The sequence below is a fragment of the Monocercomonoides exilis genome (genome assembly GCF_001643675.1).
Source record: "Monocercomonoides exilis strain PA203 chromosome Unknown scaffold11-1913109, whole genome shotgun sequence".
Taxonomy (NCBI): Eukaryota; Preaxostyla; order Oxymonadida; family Polymastigidae; genus Monocercomonoides; species Monocercomonoides exilis.
Genome location: NW_027150556.1, coordinates 1,845,822 through 1,867,055, shown reverse-complemented (window position 1 = coordinate 1,867,055; position 21,234 = coordinate 1,845,822). Strand labels below are relative to the sequence as shown.

The 21,234-nt window shown below is 42.9% G+C and overlaps 3 protein-coding genes across 3 annotated transcripts; all 3 read left to right on the top strand.

Moving 5' to 3' along the window:
• Positions 1–140: 140 nt before the first annotated feature.
• On the top strand, positions 141–14,502 carry MONOS_9258 (dynein haevy chain 8, inner dynein arm 4). The gene is made up of 2 exons (XM_067879739.1): positions 141–198; positions 277–14,502. Exons 1-2 carry the CDS (start codon positions 196–198, stop codon positions 14,302–14,304), a joined length of 14,031 nt encoding a protein of 4,676 aa, XP_067731788.1. The 5' UTR covers positions 141–195; the 3' UTR covers positions 14,305–14,502.
• An 83-nt stretch (positions 14,503–14,585) lies between these two features.
• On the top strand, positions 14,586–15,761 carry MONOS_9257 (Arf1b). Its single transcript, XM_067879738.1, has 5 exons — positions 14,586–14,718; positions 14,771–14,898; positions 14,969–14,978; positions 15,071–15,213; positions 15,309–15,761. The coding sequence occupies exons 1-5, from the start codon at positions 14,590–14,592 to the stop codon at positions 15,499–15,501; spliced, it is 603 nt and encodes a 200-aa protein (XP_067731787.1). The 5' UTR covers positions 14,586–14,589; the 3' UTR covers positions 15,502–15,761.
• Positions 15,762–15,767: 6 nt separating this feature from the next.
• On the top strand, positions 15,768–21,193 carry MONOS_9256 (putative WD repeat domain 19). The gene is made up of 3 exons (XM_067879737.1): positions 15,768–15,958; positions 16,017–16,565; positions 16,644–21,193. The coding sequence occupies exons 1-3, from the start codon at positions 15,795–15,797 to the stop codon at positions 21,040–21,042; spliced, it is 5,112 nt and encodes a 1,703-aa protein (XP_067731786.1). The 5' UTR covers positions 15,768–15,794; the 3' UTR covers positions 21,043–21,193.
• Positions 21,194–21,234: the final 41 nt, after the last annotated feature.

Below are 21,234 nucleotides of genomic sequence, written 5' to 3'. Positions count from 1 at the left end.
TCCTTGATATTTACGAGGATTTTTTAATGTTTATAATTTGATGCGTTTTTATACAATTTCCTTGTGCTTTATTTTTAACTGCTGACATTTTAAACTATTTAAGAGAGAAGAAAAGAAATTCATGTTTTTTGTATGATTAAATGGGTTCAGATCTACGGTTGTTGAATCTTTTCTGTTTTTTTCCATTATATTCGCATGGTTTGAGAATTATTTTAATAATGAAAGTTTTCATTTTTGATTGTTTTATTTATATAACACTTAATAATGAAAATTCAGGAAGGAACAAAACAAACTCAACAATCACAATTTTTTCGCTCAAACTTCACTTCAAAACCACTTCACCAAAACATTTCAGGTTCTCAACTTGGCTCAAGATCACCGCGTGCAGGAACTCTTTCTAAGCCCGGAATGATGCGTACAATTCAAAAAATTGGGGATGGAAACAAACCTGTTCAACGATCACGCCAAGCACGCCAAGATGAGTTTATTAAATCATTCCCTCCTGAAGTTTTGGAACCAAAAGTTTTTGCAGAGTATAATCCAGCACCAGGAAAAATTCCACGACATGTCTATATTGAAAAAGCGAAAAAGAGATATTTGAGCATGGACATAGAGCAGCTATTGAGAACACTTGGAATAGATTATTCAATTCCACCAGATCCAGATGATGTTACAACCTTTATGAAATTAGAATTGTTTGATAACACTGATTTTGATATTAGAAAACCAATTGATTGGATTAATTTGGGAAAGAAAGCTGATTTGAAAGCGAAACAAAATCGAAAAGAGAAAAATAGAGAAGCAAAAATTGAAAAAAGACGACTGAAGAGAAAAGCTAAGGGGATTACAAACGAAGATGAAGAAGAAAATGCAATTAATGAAGAAGAATTAAGTGCTTCCGAAGAGGAAGAACTTTTTCAAGACATTCACAAAGTTGATTTTGGAGATGAAACCAACGAAGATAATAAAGATGAGCAGATTGATGAAGTTATCGACGAAGATGATGATATTCCTGAAGACGCACTTCTTCTTGATGAAGAAGCACAAAAACTCGCTGAGGAAGGAAAAGCTGATGCCAAACTCATGGAATTAAATGACGAACCGCAGTTCAAGTTTGCTCCATATGCAGCAGCACCAGTTCCAGTGCCTGCCCGGGCAGCTCGGTTTAAGCCTGATCAAACGGCGAGATGGGATTTGTGTTCAGTTGTTGGGCTGGTGAGGATGAGAGATGAGCCAACTGAGGGGGAAGAAGAGAAAGACGACGAAGATGAAATGGATGAATCAGAAAGAGAAGAGCAAGGCTCATCTTCTTCAGAACAGAAAGATTGCGCACTTAGCGATGAAGAACGGGCAGCGAAAGAAGCGAGGCAGATCGAAAAGCATCTGAAGAAATTGAGACAAATTGAGAAGGATGCTGAAGAAGCTGAGCAGAAAGGGAAATCGAGGAAGAAGGGGAAAAGCAAAAGCGCCTTCACGCATGAAATGTTCGAAGTTCAATGGCTGGACAACACGCGGAGTGTGCTTCCTCGCATCCACGTTCTGTTTTTCGCTGAAGATCCAGAGCGATTTGCACTACGTGTGCTGTGGGCGCACCAGCGGAGAAAGGAGACAGCGCTGCAGCTGAAATACAACCTCTATATCGACGCTATGCCGACAGACGATGTGGCACTGCCGTCTCAGGAAAGCCTCGAGCACATAATGGAAATAGCCACCCTTTCGAACTTTTCTCCTCTGCACCATACGCCTCAGCCAGTGCAGAGCGAGGAAGGGAACAAACGCAACACAAAGGGAATTGGAGAGATGTGGAACACAATTGGAGAAATGGCAGGAGCAACTGGAAAGCAAAAGTCATCAGGCGGAACGACACTTCTTTCAACTTCCTTATCATCAGCCTCAATCGGAATGGGAGGCATCGGTGGGAATTCTGGGCTGTGTGTAGCACAAGACACAAACGAAGATGAAGTTGATGAAGAAGATGAGAGCAGCAAAAAGACACCACTGGAACGCCGTTTTAATCTGGCAAAAATTGACTCTGCACCGTTTTTGCGTGAAGTTGCACAAATCTACTGCAAATCTATGAACACGATGGTGTTTGAACAGATGCGCAAAGACGAAGCACATTCGCACATGTTTGAAGGAGTTGAACTGCCACCTCCTCATCCTCCGAAAGAAGTACCCGAACAAGGTACAATTCTCACTCCTCCGCACAACATGCAAGAGGCTCAGCTGCAGCTTATGAAGAAGTCTTTCCTGACGACTCCACAAATCATTCAGGTGCTTATCCACATTCGCTCAGAATGCAACACAGCAACATCACTGAGGCTTTTCAACCTGCCGTCAATGAAAGACCACACAATGCAACTGGAAGAGCTGCAAACACAGCAGAGCATGGCAAGTTCTGCTGTAGTGTCTTTCTTGAATGAGAAGTGGATGGGCTCTCTGCGACAGGCGGTTGCCAATGCGCTGCAGTCGATTCCGTCGTCAATGTTCAGCGGAGCAGAGGACAGTCCAGAGGCATACGAACAGAGCAGACTGAAGGTGTTCTTTTCTACAGTCACATTTATGATGCAGGATGCGCTGAGGACGATGATGCAGACGAGCATCGAAGAGTTCACTTCGTGTGTCACAGCACTATCTCCTGATAAGGTCACAGTCCGCGGAATGAACGATGCAACAGTCTCGTTCAAGCGCAGACCCATCCGCAGAGCTGTTGCGAATTACTTGTCTCTACTGAGAGAGAAGGAAAGAGCAGAAAGAAGAGAGCGAATGATGCGCGGAGAGCAGCCAGACGAATACGAAGAGATAGTCGTGGAAGAGCCATTGACTGAAGAAGAGATAAGGCAAAGAGATGAAGAACTTAAGAAGGCTCGAAGAAAGGGAGAGAAAAAGCCTGACAAGAAAGAAGAAGAGGAGGAGAAGAACACAAAAACTGTGAAGAAAATGGTGCGAAGGAAGACACTTACAGAGCAGCTGTGCGACAAACTCTGTTCCGATCCACCGCTTCCGACGCCTCTGTTGAGTGTGGAGATTGAATGGACAGCGGAAGAGGCTGTGCACACGTCGGTACCTTTGGCGAAGTTTGTGGATGTTCCGATGAATCTCCTGGACACAGCAATCAACATCTGCCAGGAGTTCGTCCGTTTGGATGCGCAGATGATGCCCAAACTGTTCAAAGCGCGGAGAGATTTGGTTGCTGAACGTGCGCTGTCGTCGATGCTTACCACATCCACAGGCTTCAGTGGCTCATATGCCTCAAATGGCCAGCCATCTGGATCTAACGCCGATGGAAGCACAACAACAGGTTCTGAGCCACCATCTCGTGTTTCATCGCCTTCATCGTCTGACGAAACAAATGCATCTGCGTCAGTGTCGGCATCCTCATCTGGTGCAACGTCATCACAACAAAATGGCTCTGCTTCTGCTTCTTCCTCTGCCTCGTCCTCAGCACAGGCTGCTCAATCTGCTCCGCTCACCGCCGAAGAGCGCGCAAAGAGAGAAAAAATGCGCCTGGCAAAGAGACGCAGGATGTTGGAAGGGTTTATGTATTTATCTGTTTTGAATGCGGAAGAGGAGTTTTCTCAGCAACACACCGAAAAACTTAAGGCTGCACTTACAAGAGCTGTCGAGCCATTGAAAGAATATGTTGCAACTTTTGCCCCGATTCACACGACACTCAGCATCGATACAGCCAAGCTGGCTGAGGAGATATGCACTCCACAAAAGTCTCCATCAGAAATTGCACAGAAAGTGAAGGAATACAGACAGAAAGCGAGCGAAGTTGACACACTCATTCCGAATGAGATGAACTTGGGGCTGTTTATGGTGTCTTGCGTGAAAATCAAGCAGATGCTGACGAAGAAGTATCAGGACATGGCACGTGCACTGATTGATGCGATGGGCAACAGAGTGATGGAACAAGCTGATGCTCTGATTTCGAAGTATCAGGCTATTCTGTCAAAGATGACTGAAAGGCCACGCAACGCTGAAGAATTGGTGCAGAAAAAAGAGTTTTTGGCAACAATTCCAAAAGAGCTGAATGCACTTCAGCCAGAATTGGATGCGATGAAAGAGACATACGATACACTCGAGCAGTTCGACCACACATTCACTGAAGACGAGTTCAAGAAGCACTGGTCAGGATACGGCTGGGCGAAGCAGATTCTGGGCGAGTGCGAAGAAACCGAACAGAATCTGATGCGCCACCAGAAGATCTTCGAAGAACAGCTGATTAGCAACCAGGAGAAGTTTGCACGACAGCTACAGGAAGTCACAATTATGGTTTCTCGGCTTTCAAGACACGCCAACTTTGACAGAGTTGATGAGGTGTATCAGGAAGTATCTAAACTCGATGTGCAGCTGGAAGACATGAAAAAGAAGCAGAAAGAATTCAGCCTCAACGAAGGGTTGTTGGGAAGAGAGATCACAGAATACCCTGAGCTCAACTCGACCGCGAAGAAATTCGATGGCTACAATCTGCTTTGGTCAACGGCCAACAACTGGTCTCACTGGGCAGTCGAGTGGCGCGAGGCCAAGTTCAACGAAATTGATGCTGTTCAGATGGACACCCAACTGTCAAAAGCGCTGTCAAATATGCAGCGATGCATAAAGCTTTTCCGAGAAGTGCCAGAGCCACAGGGAGTTGCGCAGCTGGTGAAATCTCAGATGGACGAGCTTGCGCCGAGAATGCCGTTGGTTGTGGCGCTGAGGAATCCCGGAATGAAAGACAGACATTGGAAACAAATCGAGACAGAACTTGGATTTGACATCAGGCCACAGGAAGATACAACATTGGACGATATGCTCAACTTGGATCTCGAAGGAAAAGAAGACGTGGTGCTTCGTATTGCCGATGTGGCAGCAAAGGAATATGCTTTGGAGGAAGCGTTGATTGAGATGCACGAAGAGTGGCAGCCCATCCAGTTTGAGATTAAAGAATACAAAGCCACAAAGACGTATGTTATGTATGGTGCTGCTGAGATTCAAGAGAGGTTGGATATGCATTTACTGAGAACACAAGCCATGTCTTTCTCTCCATTCAAGGAACCACACAAAGATGCTATCGAAAACTGGCTTAATCTTCTGCAGAGAATATCTCTTGTTATCGAAGAGTGGCTGAAATGCCAGAAAAGATGGATCTATTTGGAGCCTATCTTTTCATCAGAAGATATTCAGCGTCAACTGCCCATCGAATACAAAAGATTCCAAGGTGTTGATAGATCATGGCGTAGAATTATGAGTCAAGCACATGCAAAGCCTGTTGTTGTTGAGTTTTGTGCACCTGACAATTTGTTGAATACTTTCCAGGAAATGTTCAATGTGCTTGAATCTGTTGCAAATGGATTGGAATCATATTTGGAGACAAAAAGAAAAGCATTCCCTCGTTTTTACTTCTTATCTTCAGATGAGTTGCTTGATATTCTGTCTCAAACAAAAGATCCAACTCGTGTGCAACCTTATCTGGGCACATGCTTTGAAGCCATTAAATCTGTCACATTCCAACCAGATATGGAGATTACAGCGATGATTTCAAAGGAGAAAGAGAAGGTGGAGTTCGTTGAGGGTATTTATCCAGAAGGAAATGTGGAGCAGTGGCTGAAGGAACTTGAAGGATGCATGTTCACAGCTGTGAGAGATCAGATTGTACAGTCACTGGCAGATTACAATGTGCGCCCAAGAAAAGAGTGGGTTGGTCTTTGGCCAGGACAAGTTGTGTTGTGTGTTGGGCAGATATACTGGACGCAGGAAGTTGAACAATCAATTGAAAAAGGAGGATATGAAGAAGTTGACAAGCTGCTAACAAAATTGAAGGGACAATTAAACGATTTGACTGATCTTGTGAGAGGAAATCTTACCGATCTTCAAAGACTTACACTTGGAGCACTTATCACAATTGATGTGCATGCACGTGATGTGACAACCAGACTAGTGGAGAACAAAGTCGAAGCTGTTACGGACTTCGATTGGATTTCACAATTCAGATATTATTGGGAGGATGATGATGTGCATGTGAAAATGATGCAAACTGATTTCATGTACCAATACGAATATCTCGGAAACACTTCACGTTTGGTTATCACTCCACTGACTGATAAGCTTTACATGACTCTGATGGGCGCTATCAACCTTCATTTGGGAGGAGCCCCAGCTGGACCAGCCGGAACAGGAAAGACAGAAACAACAAAGGATCTGGCAAAGGCTGTTGCTGTGAAGTGCGTCGTGTTCAACTGCTCTGAGTCTCTGAAGGTGACTGCCATGGGGAAATTCTTCAAAGGTCTGGCGATGACTGGTGCATGGTCTTGCTTCGATGAGTTCAACAGAATTGATATTGAAGTGCTGTCTGTGATTGCTCAGCAAATTGCAACTATCCAAAATGCTATTATGGATGGCTTGGAGCAATTCCACTTTGAAGACGATGAAATTACTTTGATTCCAACACTTTCTATCTTCATCACTATGAATCCTGGTTATGCCGGAAGAACAGAACTTCCTGATAACTTGAAAGCGCTGTTCCGTCCAGTGGCTGTGATGATCCCAGATTATGCTCTAATCGCTGAAATTCGTCTGTTCTCTTTTGGGTTCAAAGAAGGATTTGCACTTTCAAAGAAGATGGTTGCCACATTCAAGCTTTCTTCAGAACAGCTTTCTTCACAGGACCATTATGATTTTGGTATGAGAGCTGTCAACACAGTCATTTCTGCTGCTGGTAATTTAAAACACGAATTCCCAGATGTTTCTGAAGAATTGCTTTTGCTTCGTGCTTTGAGAGACACAAACATTCCCAAATTCCTTGCAGACGATATTCCACTTTTCAAAGGTATTGTTTCTGATCTGTTCCCAGGTGTGGAGCCAATGGTTGTTGACTATGGACAACTGAACAAAGCGCTTATCGATACAGCATCTCTGCAACAACTTCAACCTCGTGAAGCATTCATCACAAAATGCTTGCAATTGTATGAAACAGCTGTGCTTCGACATGGTTTGATGCTTGTCGGTCCAACTGGCGGAGGGAAATCCAGTTGCTTGAGCGTTCTGAGCACAGCAATGACAACATTAAAGAAGAGAGGAGTTGAAGGATACGAAACTGTCATAATGCACAAACTGAATCCAAAGTCTATTCCATATGGTGATCTGTATGGAACATACGATGCAGCAACAAATGACTGGAAGAATGGTGTGCTTACACTTATCATGAGAGAATGCGTGAGAGACGAGTCTTCAGACAAACACTGGATCATTTGCGATGGGCCAGTTGATGCTGTCTGGATTGAAGATATGAACACCGTGCTCGATGATTCTAAGAAGCTGTGCCTTGCATCAGGAGAAGTTATTCCATTGACTCCTGCAATGAACATGATCTTTGAGGTCGAAGATTTGCGTGTTGCTTCACCTGCCACAGTTTCACGTTGCGGTATGGTTTATTTGGAGCCATCAACAACTGTGCCACACTCAGCCAGAATCTTTTCTTGGTTGAATTCGCAACAGACACTCTTTGCTCCACATATTGATGCTCTTCAGGAACTGTTCGATATCTATCTTCCACAATGCCTTAATCATCTGAGAAGAAGCTGTCCTGAAGCAGTTCCAACTGTCGATGCTAACATTTGTATGGCTTTCTTCAACATGCTCGAAGCAATGTTCATGCCATATCTTCCAGAAGAGGCAAAAGGAGAGACAATGCCAACTCAACAGAAGCTGGAGGATATGGGAGAGTGTCTACCACACATCTTCATTTTTGCATTGGTGTGGTCTGTTGGTGCCACTACAAACGTTGAAGGAAGGAAAAGCTTCAACGAATTTTTGATGACATTGATCAGAGAGAACCATCCTGATCTTCTTGACACAACTCTCGAACAGCCAACAGATGCTCAGCCAATGAAAGGCTCGCTTTCTCCAAATCCGAAAATCCCAGCAATTTACACATTGTACGACTTTGTGTATAATCAAAAGGAGAAAGTGTGGATACCCTGGATGGACACAATTGATGAGTATGTTATTAAGCCAAAGACTGCGTTCACCGAAATGATTGTACCTACAGTTGACTCAGTGCGTAACACACACATCATCAATCTTCTTGTTAGAAAGTCAAAGCATGTTCTTACAATTGGATCAACAGGAACTGCCAAGACTGTTACACTTCAGCAATATCTCTTCAAACAGGCCCCCAGTGAATACATTCCTATTCCAATGACATTTTCTGCTCAAACATCAGCGACTGCCACTCAGCGCCAACTTGATGACAAATTCGAAAGACGTCGTAGCGGAATTGTAGGAGCTCCACCTGGCTCAAAGTTTGTGATCTTTGTGGATGATCTGAACATGCCTAAGCTTGAAATCTACGGTGCACAACCACCAATTGAACTTTTGAGGCAGTTTGTCGATCATGGCGGGTGGTATGTTAAGAAGGACTCCACTTCTATTCCATTCTTCAAAATTGAAGATGTGCAGCTTGTGGGAGCTATGGGACCACCAGGAGGAGGTCGTAATCCCGTGACAAACAGGTTCCTTCGTCACTTTAACCACATCTACTTCACTGATCTCGAAGAAAGCAGTGAAAAGATGATTTTCTCAACAATTCTAGGCTCATTCTTCAATCAGTTTCCGGATATTATTCGAGGGCTTACCACTCCAATTGTCAATGCAACAGTAGAGGTTTATCACACAATTATGAGAGAACTCTTGCCAACCCCTCAAAAATCTCACTACACATTCAACCTTCGTGATCTGAGCAAAGTGTTCCAAGGAATTCTTTCTGGTGATGTGAGAGCATTGCAGGAAACATCTCAAGTTATCCGCATTTGGCTTCATGAGACAACTCGAGTGTTTGCCGATCGTCTGGTCACCTCAACGAAAGATACGAAAGACAGAGAATGGTTCCAGCAGCTTCTTCGTGCACAACTCAAGAAACACTTCAGCGTTACTTGGGAAGGTGTTGGAGCAAGTGATAATATGATGTTTGGTGATCTTCTTTCAGCAAATCAAGGAGAAACAAAGCCGTACGTTCAGATTACAGATATTGAGAAGCTTAAGAAAGTACTCGATGATGCATTGGATGATTACAGAGATGCTCAAAAGGGAGGCTCATTAGAACTTGTGCTTTTCCAGAATGCAATCATGCATTTGCTGAGAATCGCAAGAATTATCAGACAGCCATACGGAAATGCACTGCTTCTTGGCGTTGGAGGATCAGGAAGACAATCTCTCACTCGTTTGGCTTCGTTTATTGCAGAATACACTCTGAGAAATATTGAAATCAAGAAAGGCTTCAACACATTCGAGTGGCATAAAACACTTAAGGATATTATGAAAGGCGCTGGACTCGAAGCTATGCCCACAGTATTTCTATTCTCAGACACACAGCTTGTTCAAGAATCATTTTTGGAGGATATCAACAACATGCTTAATTCAGGTGATGTTCCGAATGTGTGGGATCCACAAGAAATGGAGACGATATATTCAACGATGAGACCCATTGCGCAATCACTTGGAATTATTCCTACAAAGATTAATCTCTTCTCTCATTTCGTGAAGAGAGTTCGGGAGAACATCCACATTGTGCTTTGCATGTCACCATTTGGTGATGCATTCAGAAATAGACTGAGAATGTATCCTGCTCTTGTCACTTGCTGCACCATTGATTGGTTTGATCCATGGCCAGATGAAGCTTTGAGAGCTGTCGCGAGAGTGAAGCTGGATGATGTTGACTTTGAGTCGAATCCGTTGGGAGATGAAGAGGAAAGCGAAGACGAGGATGCTAGTGGAAGTGATGAAGAATATAAGATGCACAAGAGGCACAAAGGAGAAGACTTGACAGATAAAGTGATTGAGATGTGTGTGATGATACATCAGTCAGTCGAAAAGGCAAATACAAGATACTTGAAGGAGCTTAAGAGAACAAATCATGTAACACCATTGAGCTATTTAGAATTGATTACAACGTTGAGAACGATGCTGAAGAACAAAAGAGAAGAACTAAAAGTGATGAAGAACAGATTGTCTCAGGGTGTGGAAAAGATTACGAAGGCTACAGAAGAAGTCGTGAAGAACGATGCACGTCTGAAGGAAGTGCAACCCCAGTTGGAGAAAATGACTATTGAAGTGGAGCAGATGATGGTTAAAATCCAGAAAGACCAGCAGGATGCCAGCGAGCAGAGAACTATTGTGAAGAGAGAAGAACAGGAAGTGTCGGCTCAGGCCGAACAGTGCCAGAAGATGAAAGACGAAGCCACTGCACTTCTCGAAAAAGCATTGCCAATTCTGAGAGAAGCCGAAAAATCACTCGAGAAGCTGGATCCACGTGATGTTGCAGAAGTCGGAGGATACAAATCACCCGGTAAAGGTGTGCAACTTGTGTTGGCTGCTTTGTGTATTGTGATGGGAGTTCCTCCAGCCAAAATACAAGATCCAGACCATCCTAACCAAAAGAAGGAAGATTACATGGGACCTGCTCGTGGTCTTGTCTCACATCCCCGTGAACTTATGGACTCCATGCTCAACTTCGACAAAGAGCATTTGGATCCTAAGATGATTAAGAAAATTGAGCCTTACATTCAGAACGAAGAGTTTATTCCAGAAAAGGTGGCAAAGGGAAGCAAAGCTTGCATGTCTATCTGTATCTGGATTCGTGCTATGTACAGCTTCTATTTCACATTCCTTGATGTTAAGCCAAAACAAGAACTTGTCGCAAAGGCCGAGAAAGAGCTTGCAGCTGTTCTTAAGACACTGAAAGAAAAGCAAGATTCATTGAATATTTTGGAGAGCAACATCAAACAATTGGAAGCACGCTATCAGGAGGCAATTGAAAAGAAGGAATCTCTTCAGAAACAAGTGCACGATTGCGTGACGCAAAGAGATCGTGCGTTCAGATTGACACAAGGTTTGGGTGGTGAATGCACAAGATGGACAAAGGAGATGAAGGATATTGAACAGCTTGAATACAACGTGATGGGAGATGTTCTTATTTCTGCTGGAACAGTGTGCTATCTTGGTCCATTCACTTCTCAGTTCAGAGCTGATCTCATTACTCAGTGGAAAGAAGCTCTTACTGAAATGAACTTCCCATTCAGTGCAAACGCTTCTATTCAAACAACATTTGCAGATCCTGTTCGTGTTAGACAATGGGGTCTTGATGGTCTGCCATCTGACAATCTGTCAATTGAAAATGGTCTGATTATGATCAATGCGAGAAGATGGCCTTTGATGATTGATCCACAAGGACAGGCAAATAAGTGGATCAGAAGAATGGAGAAAGGAAAGCTGGACATTGTGAAACAGACAGAAGATAACTTCATGAGAACGATGGAAACAGCAATTCGATTTGGAAGACCTGTTCTTATTGAAAGCGTTGGTGAAGAGCTTGATCCTGCTCTTGAGCCTGTTTTATCGCGAACAACATTCATGCACAAGGGATCAGAGATGATGAAGCTTGGTGATACAACGCTGCCTTACAACAACAACTTCAAACTGTACATGACAACAAAATTGCCCAATCCTAAATATGCTCCAGAAACAAGTGTTAAAGTGACACTTCTCAACTTCACTGTGACACAGAGTGGATTGGAAGATCAATTGCTGGCAACTGTCGTTGTGCAAGAGAGACCAGATCTGGAAGAATCGAAGAACAGTCTGATGTCAAGCAACGCAAAGATGAGAGCAAGGTTGAAGGAATATGAAGATCAAATCCTGAAGCTATTGTCCGAAACTGCGAATCCATTGGAAGATGAGACGCTTATTAACACTCTTTCGGAGTCAAAGAAAATGAGTACAGAAATTGAAGAAAAAGTGAAAGAAGCAGAAGAAACAGAGCAGCAGATTGATGAAACCAGAAACACATACAGACCAATGGCTGTTAGAGGATCTCTTCTGTTCTTCTGTGTTGCTGATCTGTCTTCAATCGATCCTATGTATCAGAATTCGCTGCAGTGGTTTATGGATCTGTACAAGCAGTCAATAGAAGAGACAGAGCAATCACAAGACTTTGCCACTCGTTTGAGCAATCTGATGGACAACTTCACTTATCTTCTTTATCAGAATGTCTGCCGTTCGCTGTTTGCAAGGCACAAGCTGATGTTCTCCTTCTTGATGATTATGAGAATCTTGACATATGAGGGCAAAATCGACCAGCAAGAATATCGTTTCCTTATCGGTCGTTCAACTGTTGCCAATCCACAGCCCAATCCAGCAGAGGATTGGCTCACATCACGTTCGTGGATCGACATACAGGCGCTGGCAGAGCTTCCTGCATTTACCGACTTAGACAAAGACTTTGCTGCAGATCCAGATTCGTGGCGAGTGATCTTCGACTCTTCACAGGCGCATCGCGAGCCGCTCCCAGGCAAATGGAACGATCTGAACCAGTTCCAAAAACTGCTTGTACTGAAATGCTTGCGTTCTGATAAGATCACCGAAGGTGTGCAAGACTTTGTGCAGGAGAACTTTGGAAAGAAATATGTGCAACCTCCAAACTTCAACTTGGCTAAGTCATATCGCGACTCCAATTCAATGAGACCTCTCATTTTCATCATCTCACCTGGAACAAACCCTGCAAAGGATCTCGATCAATTTGCAGTTGAAATGAGAATGACAAAGAAACTGCACTCTCTTTCTTTGGGACAAGGACAAGGTGTAAAAGCTGAGCAATACATTAATGAAGCAACTGAAAACGGTTTCTGGGTTCTTCTTCAAAACTGCGATTTGTATGCTTCGTGGATGCCTGAGCTCGAACGTATTGTTGAGAACTGGAAACCTGAGTCTGTTCATCGCGAATTCCGCTTATGGCTCACTTCTCAGCCATCAGAGAAATTCCCGGTGTCGATCTTGCAGTCAGGTATCAAAATGACTAACGAACCACCAAAGGGACTTCAGGCGAATCTTCTGAGAACATACGAATCTTTTGATCCTTCTGTGATTGCACCAGTGAGCGACAACCACGATCCAAGTGTTCTGCGAATGCTTTTGTTCTCTCTTTCCTTCTTCCATGCTGTCATTCAAGAGAGAAGAAAGTTTGGTGCATTGGGATGGAACATCAGATATGAATTCACTGTGGACGATCTGAATGTGTGCATTAAACAGCTGCGCCTGTTCTTAGAGACATCTATCGAAGTACCATATCGCGTGCTTTCGTTCCTGTTTGGAGAAATCAACTATGGTGGTCGTGTCACTGATTTCTTAGACAGAAGACTGCTTTCAACATTGCTCGAGAGATTCATCTGTCCAGATGTGTTGAAAGAAGGCTACACTTTCTCACCCTCTGGAAAGTACACATCTGTCGACTGCGAAGATTTGAAGGGCTACATTCAAGTGATTCAGAGTTATGATCTGAATGCATATCCTGAAGTCTTTGGGTTGCACGAGAATGCAGATATCACCTGTGCCATGAAGGATACAAATGATTTGTTTGATAATCTGCTTTCTCTTCAGCCAAGCACAGCAAGCGGATCTTCTGGACAGACAAGAGAAGAGATCATTCAGGAGAAGGTGCTTTCGATACAAGAAAAAGTGCCACATGAGTTTGATCTTGAAGCAGCATCTGCGGCATATCCAACCAGCTACGAGGAGTCTATGAACACAGTGCTTGTGCAAGAAATCATTCGGTACAACAGACTTCTGAGCACAATACACACGTCGCTGGATGACATGATCAAGGCGCTGGCTGGAAAGGTGGTGATGAGTGCAGCATTGGAAGACATGTCGAACTCTCTCTTTATCAACCAAATACCCAAACTGTGGGAAAAGCCTGCCTATCCTTCTTTAAAGGCGCTGTCTGTGTGGGTGGAAGATCTTGCACAGAGATGTGCATTCCTGGCGAAGTGGATAGAAAACGGCCCTCCAGCAGTGTATTGGATTTCTGGATTATTCTTCCCTCAAGCTTTTCTTACTGGCAACCTTCAGAACTTTGCACGGAAATACAAAATTCCAATTGATAAGATATCATTTGAAGCAATCATCAGGGACGATCTCAAGAATCCTGAGGAAGTGACAGAAAGGCCTGCAGACGGATGCTTTGCGTATGGTCTGTTTTTGGAAGGGGCGAGGTGGGACCACGAAAAGCACGTGCTGACAGAGTCTCGTCCGAAAGAGCTGTACACAACATTCCCCATCATCCATCTGAATCCAGTGGAGAACAGAGTGCCCCCAACAGAAGGGTCATACAACTGCCCCATCTACAAGATATTGACAAGGCAAGGAACACTCTCCACCACTGGGCACTCAACAAACTACGTCATCTCACTTGATATTCCTTCAGACACCGTTGAATCTCACTGGATCAAACGTTCTGTTGCTCTCTTCTGCGCTTTGGATTATTGAAATTTTTTTGATTTTTATTTTTTCTGTTTTTATTTTCTATTCTTGTTCACAACAAAAATTTTGTACTATTTCTAATGGATTGCGAGCGAATATGAATTAAGTTCATAAAGCTATCCAGTGATTCAAACTTCTCTTCTTATAATTTTAAAAAGCAATTCACTTTTCGACAATTTTTTTTAATAATGCATCAAATGTTAATTTTTAATTTTATATTTGTTCTTCTATTCTCTTCCATTTTCAAAAATAAATACCAATATTTTAATATCATTTTCTTTCGATTAGGGTATGAAGATCAAAACAGGAAATACTTGCTTCTCGATGGGCTCAACGATCGCAAAGTTTTTCAAAAGCTTTTTTACAAAGAAACCAACACGTATTGTGATGGTTGGTCTTGATGCAGCCGGAAAGACTTCAGTTTGATTTTTAATTTTTCCTTTCAATCAACTCTCATATTTCGCTTATCCAGGTCTTATACCGTTTGAAACTCGGCGAAGCAGTTATGTCAAATCCAACTCTTGGATTTAACGTTGAAGAGGTCCAATTTGAAAACTTGAAATTCACTATTTGGGATGTTGGAGGGCAGAAGAGAATCAGGTTTGTATTTTTATTTGTTATCATTCGTATTTTTGAATTTTATATCTCATCAAATCATTAATTATTACAGACAACTTTGGGTATCATTTTTTTTGAATAATAATTTAAACAAACATTTTTATTCAACATTGATCTTCATCACAATTATTGAATTAAAAATACTTTTTTTCAGAATCATTATTATGAAGGAGTTAATGCGGTGGTATATGTGGTTGATTGTTCCGATCACCGCCGTATTAAATGTTCAAATCCGGACGGATGTGATGAATGTGCCCATTGCGAACTGCATAACATGCTTCGCTCAGAACATTTAACGTTTGAGCATTGCATCATCCATTTGATTCATTTCACTTTTTTATATATTTCCTTTTTTATTTATATTTATGGAAAAATATATCAAAATTATGCAGAAATGCTCCAGTTTTGATTCTTGCGAACAAACAAGATATTGCAGGAGCAGCAAAGCCAGATGAAGCAGCGCGCTTGCTTGGGCTTGCAGAACTTCCATCTTCGAGAAAATGGCATATTCAAGGATGCTGCGCACTAACTGGGCAAGGACTTACCGAAGGATTTAGATGGCTTGGAGCTAATTCTTCTGCGTAATTTTTTGGTTTGTTTTCGAAGCGTACGCCCATGCTTTCTCCAATCTCGTTGAATACAATTCACGTTCATCTTTTGAGGATTTTTCCTTCTCCTAAAGTGGGGTTGGGGAGATCTGGTTCATGCGTTTCACTCATATCTTTTCCTCGCTTTTGATAACTTTTATTTCAAAAATACATTGTTTGTAATTCTTAATATTTCAGCACAAGCGGATATTTATTTGTTAAGAATGTTTAAATAGATTATCTTCAGATCACAAAAAACCCTTATTTTTTATTTCAATTGTCAAACCGTCCATGAAGGAACTCTTTACAATTCCCGCAGCTGTTAATGGAAGGGGTGGTTCTTCATTAATAACATGGCATCCTTTATCAATTTACCTCGCAACCACCGGACCAAACTGCTCTGTCCATATCTTTCATCGTAGCGGAAAAGAATTTTCATCTTTTTCCGTGCCACAGTGTGAATGTTTTTTATTAATAAATGGACTATTTTGAATTTTAATCTGTTTAACAAAGTCCATGCTTACAAATGGCTTGGGATAAAGACGGTGAATTTCTTGCAGTATTACCTTCTTCTTCAACTTCTGTCATTCTCTGGGAAACCTCAACGCAAGAGCAATTGAAAATTGATTGTGGTGCGACAGTTTCATTTATGTGTTGGTCCATGTACGAACCACTTTTGGCTATTGGAACAGAAAACGGTAATTTAATTATTCATAACAAACTATTGAAAAGAAAAAATACTATTAGAGGAGTTTTCACAAAAAAAATTCGCTGTGGATGTTGGAATCGTAAAGGACTTCTTGCACTTGGATCTGACGAACCTCGAGTTTGTGTTCTAACATCGGAAGGAAAGAGCATCAATACATTTTCCAGAAGCGCAGGAACTAGCTTTTTGGAATGGGGAGATGTTTTAACAGCTGAATCGGCTTCTTCATCATCAGATGAAAAGGAAAGAAGTCTTCTTTGTGTTGATGTGAAAGGAGCTATCGCAATTTACTGCGAATTAAAAACAGAATTTATAATTGAACTTACTCAATCTTTTGGAAAATTATGCTCAGCACGGTTTGATGAACGACTTTCATTGTTTATTTTATTATCTTTTTTCTGAAATGAAAAATAATATTTTTATTTGGCATACAGATGGTATGCAAATGGATATTTGAATGTTGCGTTTGAATCAGGAACGTTTCTTGTTGTGTCCACGCATCCATCGGAGATCTCGAAAGTGGTGAACAGGACTCAAATCTTCAATCAGCGGCTTTACGCTGTTTGTTCTCCGCCTTCTGGTACGAATGCTTTTCTGGCACTGGCAGGAGATACATCTGTGAAGTTTTTGGCTTCGTCTTCATTTCAGGAAATTGCGGACGAACGGATTGTGTTTGGAGCAGGCACAGGCTCGCCCACTGGAGTCATATGGTCACCAGATGGACAGATTATTGCATCAACTACGTCTGAAGGTTCTGTTCTGACGCACATCGCCAGCTTCGAGCCTCTGAATGCCACGTATGGAAATCTTCTTGCATACAGATCGTCGCTCAGGGAGATTACTGTTGTGGATGTGTTGGGGTGGGGTGGAGGTGAAACGCCAACTGCTTCAATTGTGATCGAAGTTGAACCTGAACCGAGAATGCTGTGCATTGGCCCTTCACACATCGCAGTGGGTATGAACAATCACGCGTGGATATACAAGTTCTCCACCACAGGCGCCCCTTCGACGCTTGTCTTCGATCGCGACTTCTCTGGCTCCATTCAGCACATGTGCATAAACTCAACTCACTTTGCAGTGCTGATCGATTCGAGAGCATACGTGATCGACCTTTCTGTCGCTGCATCTTCTTCGTCCTCTTCGTCGACTCCTTCTTCTTCCTATATGTCTTCTGCTTCTTCAGCATCGCTTGCATCAGTATCTTCTGCATCATCGCTTCCATCTTCCACTTCTTCAACAGTCGAAGTGAGAGTGTTTCCTGAGAGAGGCGAGGCAACAGAAGTGATGGCAGTCTCTCTCTCCTCTGACTTCTTAATCTACACCACTTCAACCGGAAGCATTGTCTACTACTCTCTCGCCGACTGGTCTGAAATAAACAACTACCGCTGCCCATCTCCTGTTCGCTCTATTTCACCAAACACAATCGGAACACGTGCCGTGTGCTTTGATGTACAGGCGAGACCATTTGTATACTCACCTGTGACTGATAACATCCTCTCGTTTCCGCAGGGAATAAGCTGCACAGACGATGTTCTGTGGGACGAATCAGACTTGAATGTGTTTGTGGTCATCAACTCGTCGCACAACGCCATCATCACGATGGTCTGCTCGCCTGACATGTTTGACGGGCCTCGTGTCACAACAGCTGGAGGCACCCCTCTTCCTGAAACGATGCATGTTGTCGCCATTTACGGAGGATTCGTCTATCTCCAGTCTCCATCTGGATCGCTCTCTCGATCCCAGCTCTTCACACACAACCATCTCATCCTTGCCACTTCGGCAGCATCGACGGCCGAGCTCTCAGCAGATGTTGCATTGCGCTGCTTTGACCAGTGTCTGCGTCTGCATCGCATACAAGATGCTTGGAGCGTCATCATCAAGATCAACGATCGCTCTGTTCTGCTTCGTTTTGCGATGACTGCTCTCCATCTCTTCAACATTCCGGCTGCCATACGCGCTTTCCGGCTTCTTGGCAACATTGCCATGGTTCGATATCTCACACAGCTCGAAAATTGCGATGATAAAAACCTTCTCAGTGGATACATCGCACTCCTCCACGGAGACAAAGACAAAGCACAGCGCTTTTTCATCAACTCCTCAAATCCAAGTGCTGCCCTCGACATGCGCTGCGATGCGATGCAGTGGGAAGAGGCGTTGCAGCTGGCCAATCAGCTCGGAAAAGATCGCAAGCCTCTTATTGCATGCGAATATGCGGCTCAACTGGAAATGAGGGGAGACTACCAAAAGGCAATGCAGCAATACAAAAATGGGATGACAGGTGGAATGAACAAGGCACAAGATGAACAGTGCAAAGCTGGAATTGCAAGGACATCAATCAGAGTGGGTGAGATTCGACGTGGAATCGAAACAGCATTGCAGCTTGGCAACAAAAGTTTGTGCATTGAATGTGCAGGCATCTTGGAGTCAATGAAGATAACCGATGACGCTGCGTTGCTGTATGAAAAGGGAGGAATGGTGGAAAAGGCTGTTGAGATATATTTATATGCAAACAAGTTCAAAGCAGCTGGTCCGCTCATGGCACGTGTGCAATCTCCTCTGCTGCATCTGCAATATGGGCGTATTATGGAGGCAGAGAAGAACACAGAAGTGGCTGTGCATCATTATCTGCTTGCTGGAGATATCGTCAGTGCTGCTAGGCTTCACGTCAACACAAACAATGTGATGGCAGCCTTTCAGCTGGTGAGAGAAACTCACAGCGCAGAAGCTGCTACGCTCCTTTCAAAGCACTGCATTCAACACACTCAATATAGTGAGGCAATAGAATTTCTTGTAATAGCAAGGTGTTATAACGAAGCATTTGAAGTTGCTACTGAACACAATTGCATGGAGGCATATGTTGAGGCACTTAATCGAACAGATGCAGCTGCAAAAATTAAAGAGGAAGAAAAAAGAAACAAGGAAAAGGCTGAAATTGAAGGGAAAGTATCTGGACTGGGAACAGAAGATGATCTTGAGAGAGAAAGAAAGGAAAAGAGAAGAAAGGAAAAGTTAAGAAAAAGACGAAAGAGAGATGGAGATGACGGTGCAGATGATGATGAAAATGCTAAGTCAAAAGAGGAAGGAGTATCTGAAGGAGCCGTTCCTCTCGAGGAATATTTGCGAGCAGCGAAATATTTTGAAGCGAAATCAAACATGTTCCGTGCTGCACAGCTGTATGCAAAGGGTGGCTCAACACACAGAGCTGTGAAGCTGTTTTTGGAGGTCGGAACAAGAGAATCCATTACTGAAGCAATCGTTCTTGTTGGTCGGTTTAAGAACGAACTGTTGATTGGACTGATGAGAGATTTCTTGAACACTGGTGGAATGGTGCAGAGAAAAGGAGAAGATGGAAAGGTGACAATGCAACGTGCTCAGGTTCTGCCGATAGATCACTTCCGCTTTGAAATGGAACTTGGAAACATGAAAGGTGCGGCAAAATCGGCACTTTCTGTTGCTGCAAAGGAGATGGAAAGCAAAAACTATAAAGCTGCAAGAGATTTCTTGTTTGAGACGGAAAGAACGTTCCGCAATGGTAATGTCCCTATTCCTTTAGCTGTGACTCGCACAATGAATTTGATTCACAGCTACTTCCAAGCCAAAAAATGGGTTGCTTACAAAAATGACTCACTTGCTGCTCGACTTCTCCTGCGATGCTCAAAGAACATATCAAAATTCGAAGCATATGCTGTGCCCATTCTAACAATGACTGTTATGGAATGCCACAGAGCAGGATTAAAGAAAAGTGCATTTGAGTATGCAAGTATATTGATGCAGCCGCGCTATCACGATCAGATAGATGAGAGGAAAAAGAAGCCCGTTGAACAAATTGTGTTAAAATCAAAAGATCCTGTTGATGCACCCGAGGCGTTCACTCCATGCCCTATTTGCTCCACACACTTCCCTGAGTCATCCCTTCTCTGCACAAACTGCCAAAATCAGGTGCCCATGTGCATCATTTCTGGATTGCATATGATCGCGTCAGATTGGTGCGAGTGCCCTGAGTGTCATTATCCATTCCTTTTATCTATCGCTCGCGACTATTTCAGAATGGAAAATATGTGCCCGCTTTGCGAAGCTCCAATCAATGGGTCTCGCCTTATGCTTGTTACAGTTCCGACTATTCCACTTCCAAAGACGTTGAAATCAAGTCGAGACGCAAATGAAGATGAAGATGAAGAGGAAGAGGAAGAAGATAGCGAAAACAAAAAAAGCGAAACGTTGAATGGAGGTGAAAGTGATGAAAATAAGCCTTCAGAACAAAATGCAGCAGGAACAAAGCCTCCATCGAGGCAAAATGCACTTTCATCTCAAAATCAATTATCGCCTCGAAAAGAAGATGGAAGTTCAACTAAAGTTTCCCCTCCGTTGGGATCAGAAATGTCAGTTTCTGGAATTGGCAATGCTCCTCTATCTCCATCAGCAATATCATCATCTGCACAGCCACTTTCTCCAATTAATGGAATATCTGCAGTTCCTGCTGCACCTCCTTCCTATTCTCAGATGGGAGTAATACCACCTCTTCCTGATGGAATTTTAACGAGTGGAACGACAAGTAATCCTGCTACGGGAGAGCAGATTGAAGGAAATGAAGAAGAGGAAGAATATTACGAAGAAGGTGAAGAAGAATATGAAGGAGGTGAAGGTGGAGAAGGTGGAGAAGGAGGCGTATCTAACGATGTTGAACAAGCAGGAGAAGAATACTACGAAGGAGAAGAAGAAGGTGAATATGAAGAAGGTGAAGAAGAAGATGCAGGTGATGCAGGAGATGGTTTGCCCGATCCATTTGCTGATCTTCTTGGAGCAGGAGGGCAAATCAGCTCATTTGGCATCTGATCAAACAAAAAATCACAACACACCTTTAATCTTTTATCACATCCACTATTTTCACTTCTTAAATTTCTGTTCCATTTTGGGCATTTCGTTGTTTCAAAAGCACATCAACCACAAAATATGTTTCGATAATACAAAAAATTTAAATTCAAAACTATTTTTTAATCCGCAAACAAAAAAATAATCATGAAATAT

Bases quoted from the DNA above. Each gene is read 5' to 3' on its own strand.
- MONOS_9257 (XM_067879738.1), top strand. From the start codon at position 14,590: ATGAAGATCAAAACAGGAAATACTTGCTTCTCGATGGGCTCAACGATC. The intron at 14,719-14,770 runs GTTTGATTTTTA...TCGCTTATCCAG, and splicing joins ATGCAGCCGGAAAGACTTCA to GTCTTATACCGTTTGAAACT. The intron at 15,214-15,308 runs GTTTGAGCATTG...AAAATTATGCAG, and splicing joins CTTCGCTCAGAACATTTAAC to AAATGCTCCAGTTTTGATTC.
- MONOS_9256 (XM_067879737.1), top strand. From the start codon at position 15,795: ATGAAGGAACTCTTTACAATTCCCGCAGCTGTTAATGGAAGGGGTGGT. The intron at 15,959-16,016 runs GTGTGAATGTTT...TGTTTAACAAAG, and splicing joins TCATCTTTTTCCGTGCCACA to TCCATGCTTACAAATGGCTT. The intron at 16,566-16,643 runs GTTTGATGAACG...TTTGGCATACAG, and splicing joins GGAAAATTATGCTCAGCACG to ATGGTATGCAAATGGATATT.